Source organism: Bubalus kerabau, chromosome 16, assembly GCF_029407905.1.
Source record: "Bubalus kerabau isolate K-KA32 ecotype Philippines breed swamp buffalo chromosome 16, PCC_UOA_SB_1v2, whole genome shotgun sequence".
Taxonomy (NCBI): domain Eukaryota; kingdom Metazoa; phylum Chordata; class Mammalia; order Artiodactyla; family Bovidae; genus Bubalus; species Bubalus kerabau.
Window position 1 is genome coordinate 46139723 of NC_073639.1, and position 27563 is coordinate 46167285.

Consider the following 27563-nt stretch of genomic DNA (forward strand, 5'->3'; position numbering starts at 1 on the left):
GTATAGGTAATTATTATATTTCCTTTACCATTTTTCTGACTTTTATGGACTCACACCCCTAACTGTGTGTGTCTCTCTCTCAATCTGTTTCTCTCATATACACAAAATAAAAGCGTAAAACAGGGAGATACAAGTGGGAGTAGGGGGTTGAGGAGGTTGGGAGAGGTTAAGAGAGGGATGGGGAGTTAGTGTTTAATGGGGATGGCATTTCAGTTTAGGAAGATAAAAATTTGGGGGGATGGATGATGATAAAAGTTATACAACAATGTGAATGTACTTAGTGCCACTGAACTGCACAGTTAAATATGGTTAAAATAGTATGTTTTATATGACTTTTAGCACAATCAAAAAAAATTTTAAAAAGAAGTTTTTACATTTTATAGTAGTTTTTTAAAAAATCAGAAAAGATTTCATGACATGCAAAAATTACATGGAATTCAAACTGCAATGTTCATAAAGTTTTATTGGCACACAGCCACACCATTTGTTTAAAAAAAAAGAAAGGAATTTTACATAGTGCAATGTTGTAAATATCTGTTATCTCCAAATTCATATGTAGAAATGTTGATACCCGTACCCCCATGGAATGATATTTGGAAATTGAGGTTTGAGAAGGTCATTAGGTCATGAAGGTGGAGCTCTCTTGAAGGGGATTAGTGCCGTTATACAAGTGGACAGAGAGCTGGCCAGCTCTCTTTCTGCCATGTGAGGGTGAAAGAGACAGAAGACACTCTTCTGTAACCAAGAAGGAGCTATCCCCAAGAACCTGACCATGCTAGCACCCTGATTTTGGGCCACCATCCTCCAGAATCATGAGCAATAATAGATGGCTGTGGTTTAAGCCACTCAGTCTATGGTGATTTGTTAAAGCTCAAGCTCTGTACCTATGGGTATTTCTCTACACATGCTGCTGTTAAGTCGCGTCAGTCGTGTCCGACTCTATACAATCCGATAGATGGCAGCCCACCAGGCTCCTCCATCCCTGGGGTTCTCCAGGCAAGAACACTGGAGTGGGTTGCCCTTTGCTTCTCCAATGCATGAAAGTGAAAAGTGAAAGTGAAGTCACTCCGTCGTGTCCGGCTCTTAGCGACCCCATGGACTGCAGCCCACCAGGCTCCTCCATCCATGGGATTTTCCAGGCAAAAGTACAGGCATGGGTCACCAGTGCCTTCTCTGTCTATACACATAGGTAGATAAATAATCTAGGAGAGATTATTAGAGAGCATTAAAGAGCAATAAAAATGCTAATTCAACTCCCATATCCCTAGATGGTGAAGGAAAATAAACAGGGGCTACTTGTAACACACAGAGCTTGAGATCTATTTCATGGTTTGATGTCTAACTTAAACAATTCTCTGGACAGTTCTGGTTCGGTGCATGCATGGCAGAGATAGAAGTAAAACACAGAAAGCTTCAGGATGTCTGGGTTTTATTTATAATGGCACGGACGCTCTAGCAGGCACAAAGGAAATAAGATAAAAGAGTGGGGTATCAAGATATACATCCCAACAAAATGGGACATTCTGCAAGTGTCAAAATGTCCTGGAGGACTTGGTGTATGTGGAAGGAGTTAGAATCACTTGGTGTATGTGGAAGTGAGTCCAGAAGAACAAGACAAAGTGAGTATGGATGCAACTGGGCATTTTTCCTGCCAGAATCTTTTGGCAGATAGAAAAGAAGAGCTGCTCTTGATGTCTGGAATGATGGGGTAGGGGAACGGACAGTGCATTTTATGAGTTGGGACAGAATGGACCTGAGGTACATACAAGAGTGGGAGTGCATTTCAGTGTACTGCATATAAATAAATAAGTGGAACAATCTGTTGAGACTAAGTCTTCTTTCTGCGGGCCATCTGGTTCATATCAATTAGCACACACTTACTTTATTTGATCTTTAAATAGGCATTCCTTTAAAGAGCACCTAATGTAACATTCGTGTGAAATTGCTTCAGATATACATGAAATAGGTACACTGTAGGAGATCCTAAAGAGGAAAAATAGAGTAGCTCTTGGTTGCAAATAAAATACCAATTAATGTTACATACTATATGTATGTATATATACATATGGTTGGCCTGGTGGCTCAGACAGTAAAGAATCTGCTTGTAATACAAGAGACTGAGGTTTGATCCCTGGGTTGGGAAAATCCCATGGAGAAGGGAATGACTACCCATTCCAGCATACTTGCCTGGAGAATCCCATGGACAAGGAGCCTGGGGTTACAGTCCATGGGGTTGCAAAGAGTTGGACATGACTGAGCAAATAACATTTTTTAACAAATATACATATACAAATGTATACATATATTTGCATAAAGCTCTTCACACAAACACACACGTATATACATACATCCATATATATATACATTCATATGGATGTATGTATGTATTTTTTAAAATCTAGTATCTTCTCAGCATTATACTTATGTTTTAAGTATTTAACAAGCTTTCTTCAATAAATGGATAAATACTGTGACTATAATATCAAACATATTACCTTAAGGAGAGTTAAATATGGTTTTATTACCTAAAGATTGGCCTCACACATTTTTAATGTGAATTCTGAATGCAGCACATTACCATCTATATGGAACTGGTTAATTGGATATTTTGATTAATTGAGAATAACCATTGTTCAGTAGTTGGATTACAAATCTTCAAAGAAGGAGAATACAATAAAATATTTTACACAACAATACTATTGAACATAATTTAGTGTTCTCTCTTTGTTTCTGAAAGAATTTTGCAAAGATGCAGTATTCCAGGATGATCATTAGGAGCATTAATTTTCTTTTATTAGTACCATACATGCATGAGTTATAAGGGATCATACAATGCATGAATCACTTCCATACATGCACAAGTTATTATGACCTTCATTAGTACAGCCTGTTTAATGCATCTTGGAAATTCTTTTCCTTATTCTTTTTTTTTTTAAATTCTGAAACATTCTCATTTATTTATTTTTCTTTTTATAGGATAAATGTAAAATATTACCCTTAACTATGTAGATTCTGAATTTTGGACATTCCATTGCCCACAGCCTAATTCCTAAATTATGGATCTCCAACTAAATAATCCAAGAACTCCTTAAAATATTCCAAGAACATTTTAATATACATTGATATTTCCTGCTATTGCTACTCTCTTTAAATTGTTTTATATTCAAAATTGAGCTCAATGATTATGGATGTCAGTGCATATTATTAGCTAATAGATTTTGCACTAGAAGAAATTTTGAAAGACTGAAACTTCATTAGAAGTAGTGTAGTGCTAGAAATAGTGTAGTAGCAGAAATAGATAAAAGGAGATAATAATAACCATAATTTCCTGCACACTTACTCTGCACTGGGAACTCTGCTGAGACTACATATAATAATACATTATATCCTCACATTAATGTTACTATGTTCTTTTCATTGGGAAAACTGAGGCTCAGGATGTTAAAAAATCTGCCAACATTTACTCTGGTGAATGGGACGCTACCTTAGACTACCTGCTTCAAAGTCTTTTGTTGTAAAACACTGCAAAAAATAGAACTGTATGCTGTAGTTGGTAATTTTTAGGTTGTTTTTAATCCCTCTCTGAAAATAGGGTAATTGAGAAGAAGATTCTTTAACAAGGTCTGCAGGGTTGTAAATGACAAACCCAAAGCTATAACCACACACTATTATTTCTTTTAGCCCAATCTTTCTACTCTCTCCTGCTCCCTCTGTGACTACATACCGGATAGGCTTCTGACATAGCATAGATTCTGCGATTATTTCTATAGGATGCATGTCCCATGTATATTTCTTGGGAAATTTCACATTTTTATTTGGACATTTAAGTTAATTCCTTGGAAATTTGAAAGTTTCCAAGATACCAGTGGACTGATAGGAGACTCTAGTGATTTTTGAATGAAAGGGCTTTTGAGTATACAAAGGAATTAACCAGAGACAGGCAGCTGTGCTTAGAAAGAGGCTTTATAATAGTCCAAGGCAGAATTTATTAGATATTCCTGCTAATGAGTTCCATGTTATATTTTCTTAGTGAGTGAAATATCATCTTCATAGCTGACAAGCCAGCAGATTCTGACTTAGATTTATGAAAAATGCTTAAAGTTTGTTAGTAAGCAGCAGAGATGCTGCTGCTCTTGTGTATCAAGTTCATGTCCTCAGGAGGTTTCTAAAAGCTTTATGGAAACTAGGTTGTGGTCCTGCAAGAGAAGCAGCCAGAGCGTTTACTATTTGGAAATGCCATGTTCCTTTGGCTATGTTTGCAACTCCTATAAACACTTAAAAGCACATCCCTTGAGAACATAAAATAAACTCAGCTGAGACTTTCAAAAGCTAAAATCACTTGCCTCTTCATCTTGTTTACCATCTAACAAAATAGGTTTCCTGTTATGTGTCAGCCAAGGCATAGGGGCAAGGTAATGCTAATTGACTAATAAAATCCCTATTTGATGAGGTAATTGACTGCATTCACACTGCTTCACAGAGCACTATGTCTCCTGCTTGCCTCACTGTGAATCATATTAACTGAACTGCCATTGCCTCAGGCTACGAATTGGGATTTTTTTTTTTTTTTCTGAAAATTGTTTCAAGTTATAGGATTAAGATCAGATGGGAATTTTGGTTAAGAAACAAACACTAGGTAAAGTGTTTTACATCATCAGCTATGGAAATTTTGCTTTCCTGTTCATTATTTCCTCAGTCACTTTAACTAGGAAATAAAATTCAAATGGCACTTTAACTTTTAATGGCAATGTTTCTACCCTTTACCATTCGTACTTTTTCTTTTAGTTAATGTCTAACTTCAAAATTCTATGATCTGTAGTAAAATGACCTTTATTTGGCTGAAGTAATTTTTACTTATTTTTCTTTAAGACAATTATTTAATTTCAATGATTTTCTTCTGTATTTAAATGATATGCATTATGCATTCTGATTCGTATTATAGTGATTTCTGTAATTAAAATTCTTATCTCTCTCATACTGTTGACTTTCATTAAGGAGTGATTCCACCCTTAAAAGTTTTCTTCATCTTAAGCTAACAGAAGACCTTGAATATTTTTAAGTACCCAATAAGCACTTATGTATTTACAATTTTTTATTTACTATTCTACACTGAGAAGATTTAGAAAGACTTGTTTTGGGTATGATACATGTTCATTTCAGTTCAGTCACTAATTCGGGTCCAACCCCATGGACTGCAGCACACCAGACTTCCCTGTTCATCACCAGCTCCCTGGGCTTGCTCAAACTCATGTCCAACAAGTCGGTGATGCCATCCAACTATCTAATCCTATGTCGTCCCCTTCTCCTCCTGCCTTCAATCATTCCCAGAATCAGGGTCTTTTCCAGTGAGTCACTCCTTTGCATCAGGTGACCAAAGTATTGGAGCTTCAGCTTCAGCATCAGTCCTTCAAATGAATATTCAGGGTTGATTTCCTTTAGGATTGACTGATTTGATCTCCCTGCAGGCTAAAGGACTCTCAAGAGTCTTCTCCAACATCACAGTTAAAAAGCATCAGTTCATTGGTGCTAAGCTTTCTTCATGGTCCAACTCTCACACCCATACATGACTACTGGAAAAACCATAGCTTTGACTAGACGGACATTTGTTGGTAAAGTAATGTCTCTGCTTTTTAATATGCTGTCTAGGTTGGTCATGAGAAGGCAATGGCAACCCACTCCAGTACTCTTGCCTGGAAAATCCCTTGGATGGAGGAACCTGGTATGTTGCAGTCCATGGGGTCGCTAAGAGTCGGACACGACTGAGTGACTTCACTTTCACTTTTCACTTTTCACTTTCATGCATTGGAGGAGGAAATGGCAACCCACTCCAGTGTACTTGCCTGGAGAATCCCAGGGATGGCAGGGCCTGGTAGGCTGCGGTCTATGGGGTTGCACAGAGTCGGACAAGACTGAAGCGACTTAGCAGCAGCAGCAGGTTGGTCATAGCTTTTCTTCCAAGGAGCAAGCATCTTTTAATTTCATGGCTGCAGTGACCATCTGCAGTGATTTTGGAGCCCAAGAAAATAAAGTCTCTCACTGTTTCCACTGTTTCCCCACCTGTTTGCCATGAAATGATGGGACTGGATGCCATGATCTTAGTTTTTTGATATTGAATTTTAAGCCAGCTTTTTCACTTTCCTCTTTCACTTTCATCAAGAGGCTCTTTAGTTCCTCTTTGCTTTCTGCCATTAAGTGTGGTGTTATCTGTATATCTGAGGTTGTTGGTATTTCTTCCTGCGATCTTGATTCCAGCTTGTGCTTCATCCTGCCCAGCATTTCACCTGATGTATTCTGCATATAAGTTAAATAACCAGGGTGACAATATACAGCCTTGACATACTCCTTTCCCAATTTGGAGCCAGTCCATTGTTCCATGTCTAATTCTAACTGTTGCTTTTTAACCTACATATAGGTTTTTCAGAAGGCAGGTAATGTGGTCTGGTGTTCCCATCTCTAGAATTTTCCAGTTTGTTGTGATCCACATAGTCAAAGGCTTTAGCAAGAAGATGAAGACCTTTTTCTGGAATTCTTTTGCTTTTTCTATGATTCAACTGCCACTGCTAAGTCACTTCAGTCATGTCCGACTCTGTGCGACCCCATAGACGGCAGCTCACCAGGCTCCCCAGTCCCTGGGATTCTCCAGGCAAGAACACTGGAGTGGGTTGCCATTTCCTTCTCCAATGCATAAAAGTGAAAAGTGAAAGTGAAGTCACTCTGTCGTGTCCGACTCTTCGCGACTCCATGGACTGCAGCCTACCAGGCTCCTCCATCCATGGGATTTTCCAGGCAAGAGTACTGGAGTGGGGTGCCATTTCCTTCTCCAGATGTTGGCAATTTGATCTCTGGTTCCTCTGCCTTTTCTAAATCCAGCTTGAACATTTGGAATTTCTTGGTCCATATACTGTTGAAGCCTAGCTTGAAGAATTTTGAGCATTACTTTGCTAGTGTGTGAAATGAATGCAATTGTGCAGTAGTTTGAATATTCTTTGGCATTGCCTTTCTTTAGTATTGGGATGGAAACTGACCTTTTCCAGTCATGTAGCTACTGCTGAGTTTTCCAATTTTGCTGGTGTATTGAATGCAGCACTTTCACAGCATCATCTTTCAGGATTTGAAATAGCTCAACTAGAATTCCATCACCTCCACTAGCTTTGTTTGTTGTAATGCTTCTTAAGTCCCTACTTGACTTTGCACTCCAAGATGTCAGGCTCTAGGTGAGTGATCACACTATCATGGTTACCTGGGTCGTGAAGATCTTTTTGTACAGTTCTTTGCACTCTTGCCACCTCTTCTTAATATCTTCTGCTTCTGTTAAGTCCATACAGTTTCTCTCCTTTATTGCGCCCATCTTTTCATGAAATATACCCTTGGTGTCTCTAATTTTTTTTAGAGATCTCTAGTCTTTCCCTTTCTATTATTTCCCTCTATTTCTTTACATTGATCACTGAGGAAAGCTTTCTTATCTCTCCTTGCTATTCTCTGGATTTCTTCATTTAGATAAATATATCTTTCTTTTTCTCCCTTGCCTTTAGTTTCTCTTTTTTTCTCAGCTATCTGTAAGGCCTCCTCAGACAACCATTTTGCCTTTTTTGCCTTTCTTTTTCTTGGGTATGGTCTTGATCACTGCTTCCTGTACAATGTCACAAACCTCCATCCATAGTTCTCAGGCACTCTGTCTATCAGATCTGATCCCTTGAGTCTATTTGTCACTTCCACTGTATAATTGTAAGGGATTTGAGTTAGTTTATACCTGAATGGTCTAATGATTTTCCCTACTTTCTTAATTTGGGTCTGAATTTTGCAGTAAGGAGTTCATCATCTGAGCCACAGACAGTTCCTGGTCTTATTTTTGCTGCAATGACTATAATCAACCTGATTTTGGTATTAACCATCTGGTGATGTTCATGTGTAAAGTTGTCTCTTGGGTTGTTGGAAGATGGTGTTTGCTATGACCAGTGCCTTCTCTAGGCAAAACTCTGTTAGTTTTTGCCCTGGTTCACTTTGTTCTCCAAGGCCAAACTTGCCTGCTACCCAGGTATCTCTTGAGGAGAAGGGCACAGTAACCTACTCCAGTACTCTTGCCTGGGAAATTCCATGGACAGAGGAGCCTGGGGCTCTATAGTCCACGGGGTTGCAAAGAGTCGGACATGATTGAGAGACTAACACACACACACAGACACACAGAGGTATCCCTTGACTTTTGGTTTGAGAAATTAAAAAAATACTTATGGAAGTCAAAATGCATTTATTGTTTGGAGTACAGAAATTCCAACTAGAACTGAATTCATGAATTTTCTCATTGCTCTTGGGTAAGGACAAAATTTAATAATATGTATATGTGTGTGTGTGTAGAGAAAATGCATGTGTGTATATCAAAATTAAAAATATCATTTATGCATATTACACACACTAACATTATAATCACCTTTGAATATGACATCTCTATTACCCATTAATATCAATCACAAGAAAGTCTGTAAAGTATATCTACTCCATTGATGTAAAGAAAGAACTGAACATTAACCTCTTAAAATGTTAAGACTAGCTTCATACAAAAAAAAAAGGTAGAAGGGAGTTAGTGAATGCTAGATCATTGATAAGTTGCATAAGCATATGAATTTAATTTTAAAATATAAGTGGCAAATTCTGCTTTTCTAAAGCAAGATAGTAATATTCTAACAATTAATCCTTATTAAAGGTTATAAAAATTGTTTCAAACTATTTCTCATCTTAGGCTTGGTACTTTAAAATTTTATATCCAACTGTTTATTAAAACTGAAATTTTCCATTATATGGATGATGATAAATTGAGTGCTATTTAGAGCAGCTTAATCTTTATACTGCATATGCAATCTTTATACTGCATATGTAATGGTAAATATTTTAATTTCATTATTTAATAGAGAGGAAACTGCATAACTGAAAAATGCTTAATGTTGAATAAAAACATTTCAGTTAAAATAAGTATTTGAAGACACGCCATCCAAGAATGACCCACTGTAGAGAAATAATGAGACATAAAATTAACCACTAACCTAAAAGGAAAGGAGCCTGGCTGAACTTAGCATTCCTGTCAGTGCTAAGTGTGAAACATAAAGGTCAGCTTTGGTTTGGTTGGCATTTAAGATGTGAGCAGTATGAAATGGCTACAAAATAAATTAAACATTTAACAATCTGTATTTTATATGTCAGAGAGTGGATTTTTTACTTAGTTCATTGGGCAACACAAAGCTCTAAAGATACCTGAGCAGAATGCCATGATCTCAGTTTTGTGTGTGGGGGGGTGGGGGGTGGGTGTGTAATCTCTAACTTTTCCTTGTTCTAAATTCAAGTGAGGATTTTCTTTCTGGAACTGATTTTCCTGTCTTTTTTTTTTTTTTTTTTAATGGCTGTCCTGGTTCTTCTTTGCTGTGCCAGCTTTTCTCTAGTTATGGCGAGCAGGAACTATTCTGTAGTTGCAGTGTGTGGGCCTCTCGTTGCAGAGCACAGGCTCTAGGGCATGCAGGCTTCAGTAGTTGCTGCACATGGGCTCAGTAGTTGAGGCTCCCAGGTTCTGGAGCATAGGTTTAATAGTCATGGCCCACAGGCTTAGCTGCTCTGCAGCATGTAGAATCCTCCCAGAACAGGGATTGAACCCATGTCTCCAGAATTGGCAGGCAGATTCTTTACCACAGAGCCACCCATGAAACCGACTTTCACCTTTATTTTAAAGAAATTAACATCATGGCAAATAAGTAGAGAATGTGATATTGGATTGCATCCTGATCAAAAAAAGAAAAAAAAAACAGGTGGGACAATGGGCAAATTTGAATAAAGTCACTAGATACTAATTCATCAATGTCATTTTCTTGATCTGGGTACCTAATGTGTGTGTGCTTAGTCACTTCAGTCGTGTCAGACTCTCTGCCACCCCATGGACCATGGCCCGCCAGGCTCCTCTGTCCATGGGATTCTCCAGGTGAGAATACTGGAGTGGGCTGCCATTTCCTTATCCAGTGATAAAGTATGAAGTGAGTGAAGTGAAGTCACTCAGTCATGTCCGACTCTATGCGACCCCATAGACAGCAGCCCACCAGGCTCCCCCGTCCCTGGGATTCTCCAGGCAAGAACACTGGAGTGGGTTGCCATTTCCTTCTCCAATGCATGAAAGTGAAAAGTGAAAGTGAAGTCGCTCAGTCGTGTCTGACTCTTAGCGACCCCATGGACTGCAGCCCACCAGGCTCCTCCGTCCATGGGATTTTCCAGGCAAGAGTACTGGAGTGGGGTGCCATTTCCTTCTCCAGTGATAAAGTATGAAGTGACTGAAGTGAGTGAAGTGAAGTCTCTTAGTTGTGTCCGACTCATTGCAACCCCACGGACTGCAGCCTACCAGGCTCCTCCATTCATGGGATTCTCCAGACAAGAGTACTGGAGTGGGTTGTCATTTCCTTCTCCACTGGGTACCTAGTACTACTGTGATTATGAGAGGAGTTCCTTGTTTAGGAAACACACATTGAAGGGTTTAAGTGTAAAGGAACATCATCATATCTGCAACTTTCTTTTAAATGTTTCAGAAAAAAAGTGTCTTCTTAGCACACACAAAGTGGGAGAAAGAAAATAAAGCAACTGTGATGAAACACTAACCTTTGGGCACCTGGATGAATGGTGCACAGGAATTCTTTGTAATATTTGCACATTTTTTGAAAGTTTGAAACAATGTCAAAAAAGTGTTTAAAAAAGAAAAGTAGTATGTCCACAGCATACAACAGGTTAAGAGATGGCTAGGCTATAAACGTTTGCACACAGTCTACTGACAATCTACTTTAGAGGAATTTTGATGAGTGACTTCACTTTCACTTTTCACTTTCATGCATTGGAGAAGGAAATGGCAACCCACTGTTCTTGCCTGGAGAATCCCAGGGACGGGGGAGCCTGATGGGCTTCCATCTATGGGGTTGCAGAGAGTCGGACACGACTGAAGCGACTTAGCAGTAGCAGCAGCAGCAGTAGAAACTACCAGAATTTAATGGGCTTTCCAGTTGGCACTAGTGGTAAAGAATCTATCTGCCAATGTAGGAGAGGCAAGAGATGCGGGTTAGAGTAGGAAATGGCACCCTACTCCAGTATTCTGGTCTGGAATTTTCCAGGGGCAGAAGAGCCTGACAGGCTACATACCGTCCATGGGGCCACGAGTTGGTCACGACTGAGCATACACATCAGAATTTAAAACATAGACATTTTTCAACTCAGTAACTCCTCTTCTGATATCTACCTTGTGGAAATACATGCATACGTGAGCAAAAACATTTAGTGCAATGCTATTTTGCATTAGAAGGGATAAACAGAACTTCCCTGATGGTCCAGTGGCTAAAAGTCTACATTCCCAAAGCAGGGGTCCGGGGTAAATGACTGATCTCTGGTCGGGGAACTAGATTCCAGTTGCTGCAACTAAAGATGCCATGCGCCACTAAGATCTGGTGCAGTCAAATAAATATTTTTTTTGAAAAAGATAATGTTTTTTTAAAAAGAAAGCAAAAACAATAAAAAATTTGTGTTTAAAAAGTAGCTAAATTCAGGTACATTCACACTAAATAATAATAGGAGGCCAAATATAGATGTATGGACATCTGATATGACCCCAAATAGAAATATCCCCAATAGATGAAAAATTAGTAAACTGAAAAACTGTACATATGGTAAAATTCCATTGATGTTAAATTGTCCTTTATATTTAAAAAGTAGATAGAGGTTGTAGATGCCTAGAGTAAGGTCTAGATGCTCAAAAGACAGTGGTGACCTCTGGGAAGAGAGGAGAGTTTGTAGAAAGAAGGTGGTAACACCAGCATTAAGTGCTTACTTTAAATACATCTGTTTTTCTAATGCAACAAGATATCTATGCATTACTTATGCAATTAAAAAATAAACATCACAAAGTAAATTCAAAAACAGAGTTATGAAGGAGGGAGCCTTCAGACTGCTGTAACAGTCTGATGAACATAAAAGGGATACAAATTGGGTGGTGTTTACAGAAATGGAGACCAGGTGTTCGGTGTAAGGGAGAGAAGTTTAGGGCTTGGAACTTGACATCGGGTACCATGTGAGAAAGGAAGGTGGATGGACCTCAGAGGACTGGAATAGTGAGTTGTTTTTGGTTTTTTTTTTTTAATCAGAAACAGAAAATAAGAGAAGCCACTGATTTATAAGGAGAAGATCATTTTTATTTTGGAAAGATCAAATTTGCAACACTGATATCCAGGTAAATACTGCAAGTTTCCTAGAAAGACATAATATTTAAAGTACACAGATCAGAACTACCCTGGGGTTAATTGGCTAAATTCTCAACATAACAATAGAAAGCAACTGTTGGTGGACACTGATTGTACTGCATTATGATCATTGTGTAATGTTCCATTTGTAGTTATATATACACACTTAATCCTGGGATAGCTATTTATATATATTTGGGTAGTAAAATGGATCTTAGGAGGCTGCAATATTATATTACAGAAAGAAATTCATTCACATTATTTTCAAGAAATAAATTTTTACAAAATGAGACCTATTTTCCATTGGGTACATATCCCACTTAAAACTGTATGGAAATCAAACTCCCTAATATGAATGAAATTTGCAAGGATAAAGAAAAGAGACTATAAGGAAGTATAATTATTATTAATACAAATGTAAATGGTCTAAGTCTTTTTCAAGACACCTTTTTCCTATCACAGTACCATTAAGATACTACTGCCCTGGGTCCTAGCAGGATGTTAAGTCTACCAATAGGGTGACTTGTGGCAATTTTAAAATGATTCAGATGGCTAAGCTTTTGCAACTAGAGGGTGCTGAAAGACCACAGAGGATTAGATACATCTCATTTTGTAAAGATTTAGTAATCAGTGACTTTCACAAATTAAAGTCTTCAGTAAAATAGCCTTGAAATATAGGTTGCAGTTTGCATAAATTATATGTAAACACACTTTATTATTGAATTAACCATCCAAGATCTCAGCTGCTACTAAATTCTCCACATAATGTAAATATATTTATTTGGCCTCATGTTTATGTTATGTGGATTACTGATAGTCCTAGTATCAGCTATGGAGAAATAAAAGGTACTTTGGCTGTGATATTACTACGAAATTCAAGTCTTATAGACCAGAAAATACTTATTTTCAAGTTAGAACAAGATCAAAGCAAGTAAATTTAAGTAGTCCAGACTTTCAGCAAGAAAGAAAATGCAACTAGAGGTGAGGCCTAATGAAGTAATCATTTACTTAATTGTTAAATGTTTTGTAACAAGTCAAACATTATTCAAATAAGAAAAAAGAAAATGAAAAAAATTAATTTTATTTTAAAATATGCTAGCATTTTAATAAAATAAAGAAGCTACAATCTTTTAATGATTTTAATTTAATGATTATGGATTTTTCTTCCTAACTCAAGTTACTTCTAGTAATAAGGTATTTTCTTCTTGGTTTCTTAAAAATGGTATGAAATCACAATATTCATTACTATATTCCAATTTAAAATATTTATGACTCTTTTTAAGGCACAATGATTCTGTATACTCTGTATCAACAAAATAAAATCCATGAAAATATATTTAGGTTTTAAAGTGGACTAAATAGAATTTCTTTTATCAGAAATATTTAATCAATATATCTACTTTCTTATCAGAAACCAGAATTCAGCATGAATGTAGGTAAATCTAGATTTCCCTTTATTCCAAAAATGCTTACTGGATTTTATTGTCTGGCATTGCCAACACGGGCACACTTTAAAATTAGCTGACTTTACAAATTAGGAATCTTTTTGAACTTTATTTCTCCACAGCCCCCACATAATTATAGCTGATATATTTCTACTTATAAAGTTATACCATATGTAATATAATTTTGCTTTATCTGTAATAATACCATCTAAAATTATACAAGAATAAGATGGCTTTCTTTGAAAGTTACAAGGAAGATTTGAAATGCTACATACATTGGAATGCTGATCTTAACAGGGTTCAGCGTGCATACCATTTTATTATCAGAATTATCAGAAGTGTTTGCAATTTACACTAACTGGAGGGAAATGTTTGGATTTTATTTTATGTAGTATGCTTATCCTTCATTTATTCCTAAAGCAATTATGTTTGCTTTACCTAAGTACATCATGATTAGAGCACAGACGTAACACAATCATGCTGCCATTCCACATGAAGGTGCCATATTTGTGTTACAATCCCATGGCATCCAAAATGCAATATACTGCTATGAAAATGCAAAGATTGCTCACAGATTGGCATTTATGAACGAGGTTGGTCACAATGCAATGGGATTTTACTTCATATGAATGGAAAGGGTTTATCATAAATATATAGACCAGTAGATAACATTGAAGAATAAGAAGCAGAAAGGAAACAAGGCTCTCGCGTAAAGGTCGATTCTCTTTGCTGCTGTCGGAATAACGGGTTTGGCAGGAGGCGGCTTCTTGTTGTTCTTGGCCTGAGACTTCCCAAGTCCATTGTTGACCTCAATGGGTTTTCCATAGCAGTCATAATTGGACAATTCAAAATCTCTCGGTAAGCTTCCCACAATGCTGAAGTCGTTAGATCTCAGATCAGACTTGGACGTACAAACCTTTTTGCATCTGGTCTCCCCAACCTGAGAATAACAATTAAAGACAGAGGGTATTGAGAATTTTTCTACTTATAAATAATCTGGCAAAACCAATACAATATTGTAAAGTTAAAAAATAAAATCATAAAAAAAGAAAAAAAAAGAAGTTAATATCCAACACATGTAACAGGTCATACAATTCAATATCAAAAAAATAAACGACCTGATTAAAGATTGGCCATAAGAACTAAAAAAAAAATTGATGGTTTATTCAGTTGGCTAGTGTCTCATTTAATCCACTAACAGAAATAATAGTCCACTGATTAAACCACATAATTACCTGAACATTTATGGTTCTAAAATGTTGCCTATCTATGTAACAAGGCTTAAGTTGTGGGCATAAACTTTCAGGAGGTTGTTTTATGTTAAGGGATCACGGTACCTATCATCATTTATCTTAGGTGCTCCCAGGCTTGTGAGAGTTCTCATCTGAAAGACTGATTAATAATAAAAATCCAGCATTGAACTATGACACATATCATATTAGTAGACTATACAGAATACAAACATCTTCTGGTGCTTCTAACCTTTGACTTTCCTAGGGATTCTATTTCCAAATTGAGTGGTTTTTAAATGACTGAAGCATGTATCCCTTCAGTGAGACGACTGTATCTATAAACCACACTCACAAATAACTAAAAATGGTCACAATGATCATAAACCAAAGACTAATGAATGAAAGGCATTCATCACTTGTTGACTAAAGATAAAATAGCTAGAGAATCCAAAGAAATTGTGTATATTTCAGCCAGATCATATCCTACAGAAAATATTCAGTTGATCATCTATGAATTTCTAAATTTGACTCAATTTCCTATAATATATAAAGTCATTAAAGTTTCTGGAAAAGACAGGTGTATAGTGCTGACCAGTGATTTAAGGAGTGCCTCCATTGCTTAATCTTCCACTGTTCCTACTTCCAACCTTTGTGATTTACCTTTGGAGTCTTCACTAAAATATTTACTGCTGCTGCTGCTGCTGTCACTTCAGTCGTGTCTGACTCTGTGTGACCCCATAGACGGCAGCCCACCAGGCTCCCCTGTCCCTGGGATTCTCCAGGCAAGAACACTGGAGTGGGTTGCCATTTCCTTCTCCAATGCATGAAAGTGAAAGGTGAAAGTGAAGTCGCTCAGTCGTGTCTGACTCTTAGCGACCCCATGGACTGCAGCCCACCAGGCTCCTCCGTCCATGGGATTTTCCAGGCAAGAGTACTTGTTACCATAACTCTCAGTATACTAGAGTTACACTAGTTTTTGCCTTATTATTATAATATGTTGAGTAATTTTTTGAATTCTATTTATATTCACTAGATTATGCCTGGGTAAAAATGATGCTCAATGTAAGACATAAAACAAATTATTCTCCAGCAGTCTTCCAGGTACCAGGACACTGTCCTTTATCTGAACAGATAAGGAAGCATGTTTTCTAGGCAAAGTCAAGTGGCACTGTTTAGAGGTGGATAGCAAAGACAACTAACATACACTGAGTGAAAAAAACAAGTGAAAATGTGTTTACACATCATCCTGGCTTTATGCATTTAAGTTATTTCTATATTTTTCAATCTTGAACAAGCACTAGTAATGCTTTTTGAAGCTGGTTTACAAATGTTGGCTTTATCATTATATCATTATACCACATAGATATTTGTACAGTCCTATTGGGTAAGAACTTTTGAAAAAGAAGTTTAGGTAAACAAATAGTTTAGGTAACATAATAGTACAAAAGCACTCAAGAAGTAGACTTCCATGGTGGTCCAGTGGTTATGAATCTGTCTTCCAATGCAGGGAACATGGGTTCGACTGCTGGTTGGGGAGCTAAGATCTCACATACTGCACAGAACTAAGGCTGTACATCCACAACTACTGAGCACACGAGACTCCACTAGAGAAGCCCGCGTACCACAGCAGAAGATGCCACGTGTCTCAGCTAAGACCCAGTGCAACCAAATAAACAAATGATAAACAGAGAGTATACAATAAACTGTTAATAAGTAGGAATGGGATTGAGGCTCTGGAAGTTCATCCTTCTTGAACGTTCGTCTTATATGTTTAAAAAAATGAAATCATCAATATATTAAAATATTTAGAAAATGTCTGTTTATCTCCATCCTGGTTTGATTGGACTTTGAGCTAAAGGAAGCAAACCTGAGAAAAGGGGATTCCTGATCCCCATTTTTTTAATGTGTATTTCCAGTCACCCCAGTGTGAGAGCCCAGTGGGGCTTAAAGGGGAATTATGTCTTGATGGAGTCACCACTGATCCAGAGTCTGATCCAAATCAATTTTACACAGCATCTAGGAAAATGTCTGGAGAAAATAAGGACTCATCAATATAATGAAACAGAACAAAGCTAGCAACTAGAATCGAAGTAATTTAAATGCAACTTTGGGGAATCATTCATATATATGCATGAATACATATATTTAAAATTTACTTCCATGTCTTCTATTTAAATTCCCCAATTTGAAATCTTAAAAGGTCTCTTTCAGCAAGCAGCCCATCATCATCACACAAACACCACACACATGTTTCCACTCACACACCTTCCCAGTAAGTGTCACAAACAGAAGACCCAACTTGAAGCTCCAGTTTTTCAGTGTTGTTTGAAGGATGTGTAAGCGAACTGTATAAAGACTGAATCACAACCTGCACTGGAACAGAAATGGGAACAGCCTCTATGTAACAAACCTTTGCATTATTCTCACTCTCAGAGCAGCCTGCTGTGGGTACTTAAGACTCTTCCTCCCTTTAGAGTCCTCCACTCCAAAAGCACTAATCATGCTTTGGAATCCACATATCAAAACAAAGGAGGACTTAAGCTTCTGACAGTAACTCAGGAAGCATGATTCTTATCAGTTTCTTTTTTTTACTTTTTCACAAAGAAGGCTGTACATATTTACTACAGAAATGCATTTACTCTGAATAATTCATGACATCACGAATGGTTTCATTACCTGTAAGTAACCAGACAAGTAGCCAAATTTATATGATACTATAATCTAAGTAATACATTTAAACACCTCAAATTTTCTAGTTTTTTAACATAAATTTATTCTTATTAATAGATTATGCCAGCAATGTTAATCATTATAAAATTGTATTAATATCTACAGTTTATTAAAAATGTAGACAATGCATGTTATATTTATTTTGAAAGATTGTTTAAATATAGTAAATACCTAAAAGAAGAATAATTACTTCAATGTTAAAGTGATAACATGAAAACCACCCCCAAAAGCTTCAGTTTGGTTATACTAAATGTTTAATCATTTAATTTAGTAAACCCTCTTCTATAAATGTATTTGGAGATTTTGATATTTGAAATGAGGGGTGTGAGTATGTGTGTGTGTGTGTGTTGGTGGAGAGAACGTCTACAATGGAAGTAATTTTCAATGATGTGACAGAATTGAATAAGGAATAAAATTAGGTTCACTACCACTCATAATTCTTTACCTAGTTAACTGGTCTCATCAAACACTTTATACAAACAAAACTTTCTTCAGTTATCACTCTGTACATCAATATCAAATCAAATCTTTACACGAGTACAAAGATAAAATAAATACTATTTTGTACTTAAAAAATAAATACTATTTAATAAATACAAATAAATATTATTTAGTAAATACTATTTAATAAATATTTACAAAATAAATACTATTTTAAGCATCATAATATTATATGCATAGGGACTAAATGAACTACTTAAAGTAAGACAGTAACCCTACTTAACACATTCTTAAAGGTGATCTTGGTACTATGATTCTCTAATTTATAATTCCCCCACTGCTCCTCTTAGGAACATGTGACTCATTTACTTTCATCATATAAACTTGTCATTTCTGAAAATTACTGGTAGCAAAAATGAGGTATTAATTTTACAATAATGAGACTGTCGAGGATGAAAAATGATGCACATAAGAACTTCCAAAGGCTTCCAACTGTAGCCTCTAAGATTGTCTTTGTGGTCCTTCCCAGCTTCAATCTTCACACATGCAAAAGCGAATCACAGTAAACAATGTGTTTTTTTTTTTTTTTTTTTTTTAATTTTAGGGAGATGTTGGCTGGAACAAAAAATAAATTCTTTTTCTCTTTTTATCAATGACAATATTTCTTGGCCAGAAAACTTAGGTGTGATTTCATGGTGATAAAGGTATCCTCTACAGATGATAAAGATGCTCAGAAGGGAATAATTCCTATATATTTTACTGTATTTAAATCAATTCTTATTGTAAAATATACATAATTTTCATTAAGAAATAGCAATCATATTCATGCTACATGAAATGCAGCTCTGACTCATCTGGTGGATACTAGTGGTGGTTTAGGCACTAAGTCATGTCTGACCCTTGAGACCCCATGGGCTGGAGCCTGCCAAGCTCCTCTGTCCATGGGACTCTCCAGGCGAGCATACTGGAGTGGGTTGCCATTTCCTTCTCCAGAGCATCTTCCCGAACCAGCAATCAAACCTCAGTTTCCATGCATTGCCGGTAGATTCTTGACTGACTGACCTATGAAGGAAGACTATGAAGGCTACTACGGGTTGGAAATAGGTTCATGTGAACAGCAATAGGTCCTCAACTGTTTTGATTGAATAAAAGTAGAAATATATGAATGAAACAAATCAATAAAGAAAATATTAGGATTTGTGGAGGAAGTACCAGGTTTGGGGAAGGGAGAAACCTAAACAACTATATATGCCTGATGGCAAGTGATTTTTAAAAATCAGTATCAAAATATTTCTACAATTCAAATTTCACTGTGTTTTCATTAATCACCATTGGTATTCTGTCTGAAAATAAGTGATACATTCCCTGACTGACGTTATTGAGCAAAAATTTGTATTTTGAAAAGCAAAATATACTAGAATAAAGTATTCTGAAACTAAAGTCATAATTATATTTTACATCAGCAAATTCAATAAATTAAAAGGGCAATGGTTTTGAAATTTCCTTTTTCATATTTTCTTTCATGTGTCAATGTATAACAATCTTCTGAATTTGTCAGTCTTACACATTTGCTGTAAGTTGGATGTGCCTATTAAAGTTGAGTTATTTGGGGACTCATTTTCATTTTGAAGCTTGTCTCAGGATACAAATTGCACACAGGTTCCTGTGCATCTTGGAAATTTCATTTTGTAAGAAATAAGAGTACTTAAATCGATTTCTGGAGATGAAAAGTGAAAGTCACTCAGTCGTGTCTGACTCTTTGCAATGTCCAGGCCAGAATACTGGAGTCGGTAGCCTTTTCTTTCTCCAGGAGATCTTCCCAACCCAGGGATCAAACCCAGGGATCTCTCACATTGCAGGTGAACTCTTTACCAGCTGAGTCACCAAGAAAGCCCAAGAATATTGGAACGGGTAGCCTATCCCTTCTCCAGCGGATCTTCCTGACTGGGGTCAAACTGGGGTCTCCTGCACAGCACGTGGATTCTTTACCAGCTGAGCCACCAGAAAAACCCTGGAGATGAAAACCTCTGGTCAACTTTTCAACTCTAAAGCATTATTCTATGACTTTAGTATCAAAATGTTGTAGTAGTTTCAGAATCCAGGCATGTATGCTATTACTAGTTGCTAAAAACATAGAGAATAAAAAGATAAGAGTTTTCAGATATGTTGATTTATTTAAATGTGTGTTTATTTAAATTATTTAAATATGTTGTTTTATTCATTGGGTAGTTGTTTTAAAGCTTGAAAGCCAAATTTAGGATAATTCAGTCTAATATCCTGGATCCTACTTATCTTTTATATCTATGTTCACAGATCATGCTGGCATGTTCTCTATTACTCTGAAAATCTGAGTGCAAAGAATCTGTTTCCACCAAGACACTGGTTCATGGAATTAAGACCTAAGATTCTGCTGGCACGTCAGTAAACAAAGAATATTGCAGTCATGAACCAATCACATGACAGCCACCACCCTCCTCTCCAGTGAGCCCTGAGGGAACTCAGGACGGAAACAGGATGCCCCTCATCTGGCAGTCAGTCCTGAGGCCGCCCCAGTGTTGCATCTGAAGGAGACTCAGGATGAGAAAACACAGGGTCCTGGCCCAAACAGCCAAGGGGCACATCAGAGAAATGACTTCACTAAGCCCAGACTCTCGCATCTTCCCTTACAGAGAAAAGAGCTAAATTCATTAACTTGAGAAGTCTGGTTTTCAATCTGTTAAAAGATTAACAATAACCTTTTGTTCCAACTATCTAGTCTTTGTTGTAAAGACTCTTGTGCAACCTGGCTCCCCTCTTCCTCTTTGGAGCAGTTCTCTCAGCGTTCTCTGAGATGCTGTCTCCCAGGACTGAAGTCCTAAGAATACTCCCCAAATAAAACATAAATCTCAACTTTTAGTTTGTGCATTTTTCTCCAGTCAGCAGACTATGTTACGATTCCAAGTTCACGTGACATTCTCTGTGATCGGGAATCTCTGCAGTCAGTCAGGCCCCAGGACATTTCAGACGACGGAGCTGACTCTGACACTGCTGGAGACCGGACACCTATTCTTTAGCACAGCTTCACTGCATGAATCCAGATATCTTGACCAGGGTTCAGGTCAGTGTGTTGGGGGATCAGTGGGCTGGAAACATGAGGAAGTGGGAAAAGACAGGGAGACGTGAATGGAGGGGTTGGCAGAGTCAGAAACTCAAAGAGTGACATCACCCTGGGGTGTAAGGGCCTCAGGGATCCCTCCTTCTGTTAGTGCCCTGGAGAAACACATGTATGTTTCAGAAGGAAATCCTAAGCTTCCCACAAAGAAATGCCAGGTCTTGGATGTGCCAACACGAGCCTTTCATCAGTCATTGGCTCTTTTAGGTACCACTGGATGGCACTGGTGGTAACAGAGAAGAAAGTAAAATCCTGGGAAAGAGAACCATGGTTTCTTTGAGAAGGTGTGTTCCTGATGCATGAAGGCAGTAGGTCTGAACTGGATTAGTAGATAGGAGGGTTGCACCATGAACAGATGCTTAAGAGCAGCCCACTGATACGTCTCTATTTATTCATGAGAATGCAGGAGGCAAGGTACAGGTACAAGGAGGATGCTGAGGGCCCTCGAAAGAACATGGGGCCCTTCTGCTCCCAGGAAGGTTGAGGGGGCACACTCTGGACATTATAAAAAGCTAACATAAGGCTGTGGAGGTGGAGGAAAGGAAGCAGGTCAACTGGAGACTTGGGGGCCAAGGAAGGACACTGTGGTGAGTTCTTGCATTTCTTTTTTGCTTCAGATGTCCTAGATTAGGAACTGAAAATGCCAATGCCTACAGAAAGAAATAGCCCCAATAACAGCCCCTCCTTCTAGACAGAGGACAAAGGAAGGGGCGGCTTAGGGAGACAGAAATCTTTCATACAATAACCTCTCTACTGGAGCCCAGCATCACAGAAACAGCTGTGGCCCCACCCCTATTCACACCAGCAAGGACCAGGCAGGTAGCAGCATCCTGCTTTCCAAATGCTGTGACAGGTGCCCAGCCCTCCCTGGAGGGTACTGCAGGAGGCCAAGCAGGGAGCTGGCCCTCATTCCACCTGGACCAGTAACAAGGCCCTACTCCCTGGGGAGCGGTGGGTGTTGGAGGGGATGGTGCAGGCAGGGCCACCTCCCAACCCAGCAGCAAGCACCACATTGATTCTCCTCTTCCCCTGGATCATTTTCCTAGGAGGAAGGGCTCTCCCCATGGCCAGGCATACGGAGGTACCCCAGTGTCAGGAGGCTACACCAGGAAGAAAAGATGCCCAATGCCACCAGGAAGCAATGGGAGCCCTCACCTAACTGTGAGGGGCCCATCTGGCAGCAAGGAAACAGCAGTCTTCCTTCTCCTGGAAGAACACTCAGAGGAAGGCAGCAACAACAGAAAGTTTACAAGATGCAGAGCCTCATCACATAATATGAAATGTCCAGGTTGCAACAGAAAAATCACTCATCATACAAAGTGCAGGAGAAGATATAAAATTGAAATTAAAAAAAATACAATCAGTAGAGATCAACACCAAGGAGAAACATGTTTGAATTATCCGAGAAAGGTTTTAAAGCATGCATGACAAAAATGCATCAATCAGCAATTATGAACATGCTTGGAACAAATGAGAAATGGGAAGCCTGGGAAAAGAAGTACAAAACCCCTGCCAAGAAAGAGAGAAAAGAAAGGAAGGAATGGAAAGAAAGAAAGAAAAAGAAAAACCAAATGGAAATGTTATAACTGAAAAACATGTTAAACCAAAAAAGAAAAAGAAAAACCAAATGGAAATTTTATAACTGAAAAACACGTTAAACCAAAATATGAATATCAGTGGATAGGAGATGAAGGGTGGGGAAAAGAATCCATAAACTAAAGATATAACAGGAGAAATCACTATAACAGGAGAAGTCAGCAGAGAACTGACTAAGATGATGAGCAGAGCATTGGTGACATATGGGCCCATAACAGAGCATCTAACATTTCTGGCATCACAGTCCTGGAAGGACGAGGTAAAGGTACTCAAAGAAATAATCACTGAAAATTTTTCCCATTTGGCAAGAAGCCTAAACCTGCATCTTTTTATTTTAAACTTTTTTATTTTATATTGGGGTATAGCCAATTAACAATTTAACAGTTTCAGGTGAACAGCAAAGGGACCCAGCTATACATATGCATGTATCCATTGTCCCTCAAACTTCCCTCCCATCCAGGCTGCCACATAACATTAAGCAGAGTTCCATGTGCTATACAGTAAAGCCTGCATTTTTAACAAGCTGAACAAAGCCCAAACAGGATGAACCCTAAGAAAACTACATCAAAATATATAATTAAACTTCTCAACAATAAAGACAAAAAAAAATCTTAAAAGCATACAGAGAAAAATGACTTTACCTAAAGAAGAAAAACAATGTGAATGAAACAGAGTTCTTAGAAGTCACAGAGGCCAGAAAGAAGGAACACAATATTTTTTAGGTGCTGAAAGAAAAGAATCATCAACCAGGAATCCTATTCCCAGTGAAAGCATCCTTTGGGAATGAAGGAAAATCAAGACATTCCCAGATAAAGGAAAACTAGAAGGATCTGTCACCAGAAGAGCTATCTAAAATAATGGATAAAGGAAATTCTCTAAAAGGAAAGAAAATAATAAAAAGAACCTTGCAAAATCACAATAAAAGAAAGATCAAAGAAATGAAAAGTATCCACAAATACAAAAAACTTTCCTTCTCCCTTTGAGTATTCCAAATTATTTTAGATGGCACAGCAAAAATTATAACACTTTCTAATTAGGTTCTAAGGAATATTTTCAATAATTCTGTCATATAGAGAGGAAAATAAAAGGTGTTAGGTAACATCACACAAATTTGTAACATAATGACATTAAGAGACTGTGAAAAAGTCATGTATATATATAATGTAACACCTAGAACAATGATCAAGCAAGGTAGTGATACACTTACAAACAATACAGGAAACTCAAAATGTCATGCTAGAAACTGTTCAAGCAATCCACACAAAAGGGAAAAAAGAAAGATTTTAAAAATATAGAATACACAGGAAATAAAATATAAAATCGACTGAAGCCCTAACATATCATTAAATTTAAATGATCTAAACATAAAAATTAAAACACAATCATGGCAGAGAAGATTAAAAGCCATCAGCCAACCATATGTTGCCCACAAGAAACTCACTTCACATAGAATGATATAGACATGATGCATGGAAAAGGATGGAAAGAGATATGTTAAAGACACGATTTCGTTAAGACCATGATAACTCCACATTAATGGGTATTTTATACTTATTCTTCATGAAGAGGAATAGGGTATAAAGAGCTCTAGGGCCTGAGGAACCTCCCTACAAGGCAGCAATGAAGAATTTGCAAGCAGACTTGACTGAAGGCTTAGAAAATGAGTTGATGACGACTTAACAGAAAAATAAACAAAAAAGAGCTTCAGGCAGAACCACCTAAGAACAGTTTAGTGGCCTCTGTATCTAAAAGTGTGTCCAACACTCTAGGGTTCAGTGGTGGTGGTGGTGAGCAAATGGACATGGTCTGGGGCCAGGGTAGGCAGGTAGGCAAGGTTTCCCAGAGGCAGAATGGTCTGGACCTGTTAGTCTCTTGCAGAACTTCCCATGCTAAGTTCCATGGAACTGGTCCCCTGGATAAGGGTCTTCTCGACTTGAGGATATCAAGTAGGCATAATGGGATAAGTGGACAGGTGTCCTTAACCCATGACATTGCCTGTGGCTCAAGGACTTATCATTACCTGAATCTGGAGGCACTGTTCACTATTCTTAGCCCGATCACCAAGCAACAAGGCAAGGCTATGTTTTTTCAGTTCTTCTCCAGCTACTCATCCTGCACTGGACACATACCAAACCATGGGCATAGTTTCCCTTTGGGCCAGGCACCCAATAAAGAAGTAGCCTGCCTGACATGTGCTTTGTGAAGCCCTCCAACTTGATGCGATCTTAGAGGTGGGAGATTGAATCAAGAACATGGGCTCCCTATGTCCCCTGGCCGTTCGTGAAGGATTGTCACATGAGAAACAGTAGGAAGGTCTGGAGTTTGGGCAAGACCTCCACATTTGATAGTGAACATCATACTGAAAGAATTTAAGCATCCTTGAATTCCACGAAAGTCATCTAGCAATTTGATGGTTGATTTGCTAAGTGTTCTATTCTTTTCCAAAAAGTAGATTGAGCTTAATTCTTTCTCATCTGTGAGCAAGAAATGAGTGTGAATCAATTCTACCAAACCTTTACACCCACAGAACACATTTCACTGGCTGACGTCAGACGTCATCCTTACCTGCAAGGTGCTGATGTGAACAGGTGTGCTTGCGCCATTCACAGTGTTCTTTTTAGCCACGTTTCCCCCCTTCCCATCTGCTTGCTCAGCCTTGGCAATTCTGGCTTTTTCTGCTTCAACTCGCTTGGGGTTATTGAGCATCACCTGGACGACTGCGTACTCCACCAGGGACGCAAAGCCAAAGAGGAGACATGCGATGAGCCACACGTCCAGCGCCTTCACGTAAGACACCTTGGGAAGTTCTGCAGCCAGGGTTGTACACTCAGAGGCCAAACTCAGTACCGAGAAGATTCCTGCAGGACAGAGACCAGAATTCAAGATGCTTCTTGTTGCTGCTGCTGCTGCTGCTAAGTCGCTTCAGTCGTGTCTGACTCTGTGCAACCCCATAGATGGCAGCCCACCAGGCACCTCTGTCCCTGGGATTCGCCAGGCAAGAATACTGGAGTGGGTTGCCATTTCCTTCTCCAATGCATGCATGTATGCTAAGTCACTTCAGTCGTGTCTGACTCTGTGCGACTCCATGGACAGCAGCCCATCAGGCTCTTCTGTCCATGGGATTCTCCAGGCAAGAATACTGGAGTGGGTTGCCATTTCCTTCTAGGGCTGGAGTAAGATGCTTCTTACTCCCATGAAATGTTCTACAATCACTGCTCTTTGATGAAATCTGTCTCCAGTAACTGGAGAAGGAAATGGCAACCCACTCTGGTATTCTTGCCTGGGAAATCCCATGGATGGAGAAGACTGGTGGGCTACAATCCATTCAAGTCACAAGAGTCAGACATTACTTAGAGACTAAACCACCACCACCTCTCTAGTAACCCATTATCACTCAAGTTCCTTTAAAGCATAAAGAGTAGAAGAAATACTATGTATATAATTTTTATGAAGGAATTATTTAATGTGCGTGAGGATGCATGTAAACACCTAACATTTTTTAAAAATAAATATAAATGTAAACCAAGGTATAAAAACCACCATTTGGATCTTATCTAAATATTAAAGATATCTAAAACTATTCCATAGTATCTCTAAGGAAGCCACAGAGCTCTCTGATTAGAGAAGTTATTTCACTTCTTAGCTTTACTCTAAACATTTATAGAGCTGAGTTTTGCTCCCTGAACTACTAAGTCAGAACAAGAATAGAACATATAAAGCAATTTTCTGATAAGGTTCAAAATTTTTAAAAATCTAATAGAAAAGACAAAGCAGAGAACATGCTGGATTATTTCAGGGAAAACAAATGATTCTAGTTTTTTAAGGAAAGAATGAAATCTTGTTATATGTTCTATTAACCTTTATGGGACGCTAACTAGTTGTGTATCAATTTAAGTCAAATACATGTAAAATCCCAAAGGAGAATAGCAATAATTCATCCCCCTCTATCTCTCCCCTCCTGCCACACTCCTAAACTTTCCCTGGGTCTTCCTTCCTCGGTAGTTTCAGAAGAGGGGCTGGGAAGCCTGACTCGTTGGGACCATCACCACCACATACTGGGCTGGAGCCTCAGGTGAGGTCAAGGAAGCCTCACTCTAAGTCAAGCAGGAGCAGGTTTGCCCCGGCTCTTGAGAGTGAATTTCAATTATGGGGCTATGTGCACCTTTTTCTTCCTAGATGTGACCACTTCTGAGAGCTAGTGAATATATTACCCTAATGATGAAAGATGTACTTGGCTGTCTTTGCTCTTGTACTGGAAATACAGAAAGTAGTATACTAGTATCAATAATCAGCTAAAACATTGAAAAATATATATTCCATCAGTTTCATCACTTCAGAGGCTTCTGAAAGGTGTAGAGATTTTTTATTTTTGTTTGTAAATACTGAAGAGCTAGGAGACTCTCCCAGAAAGAGAGACTTTTTGTAAAATATAACTTCTGCAGATGGAAACAATATTAAGTATATATATATATGTATATAACAATATCACATATATACATGTATATAATAATATTACATATATATTTAGGCTTGCTAAACATCTCTTTTACTATTATAGTAACTATCCTTCATCCTGATGAAAACTAATTATGTAATAGCACTATATTTTAAAAGTTAACATAGGTTTTAATGTTTTCTAACCTGGAAGTGAAAAGTAGCATAAAAATCCAAGATCTTCTCAATCATTGCCCTAACCTCAGTTAATTATAGTTATGGGCAGTCA

At 38.0% G+C, this 27563-nt stretch overlaps 1 protein-coding gene and 1 long non-coding RNA gene across 2 annotated transcripts in view; one reads left to right on the forward strand and one right to left on the reverse strand.

The window, feature by feature from the left end:
* The window catches only part of LOC129629553 (uncharacterized), a 48513-nt gene extending 27307 nt beyond the window's left edge, over positions 1–21206 (forward strand). Inside the window, exon 3 of the long non-coding RNA XR_008703274.1 lies at positions 20407–21206. This is a non-coding gene — a long non-coding RNA (uncharacterized LOC129629553). The remainder of the gene's footprint in view (positions 1–20406) is intronic.
* GLRB (glycine receptor beta) overlaps positions 12205–27563 on the reverse strand; it is an 89570-nt gene continuing 74211 nt past the window's right edge. Inside the window, exons 8-9 of the mRNA XM_055549619.1 lie at positions 25406–25698; positions 12205–14630 (exon numbers count right to left, since the gene is read on the reverse strand). Of these exons, the coding sequence (XP_055405594.1) occupies positions 14334–14630; positions 25406–25698 (590 nt within the window). The 3' untranslated portion in view covers positions 12205–14333. The remainder of the gene's footprint in view (positions 14631–25405; positions 25699–27563) is intronic.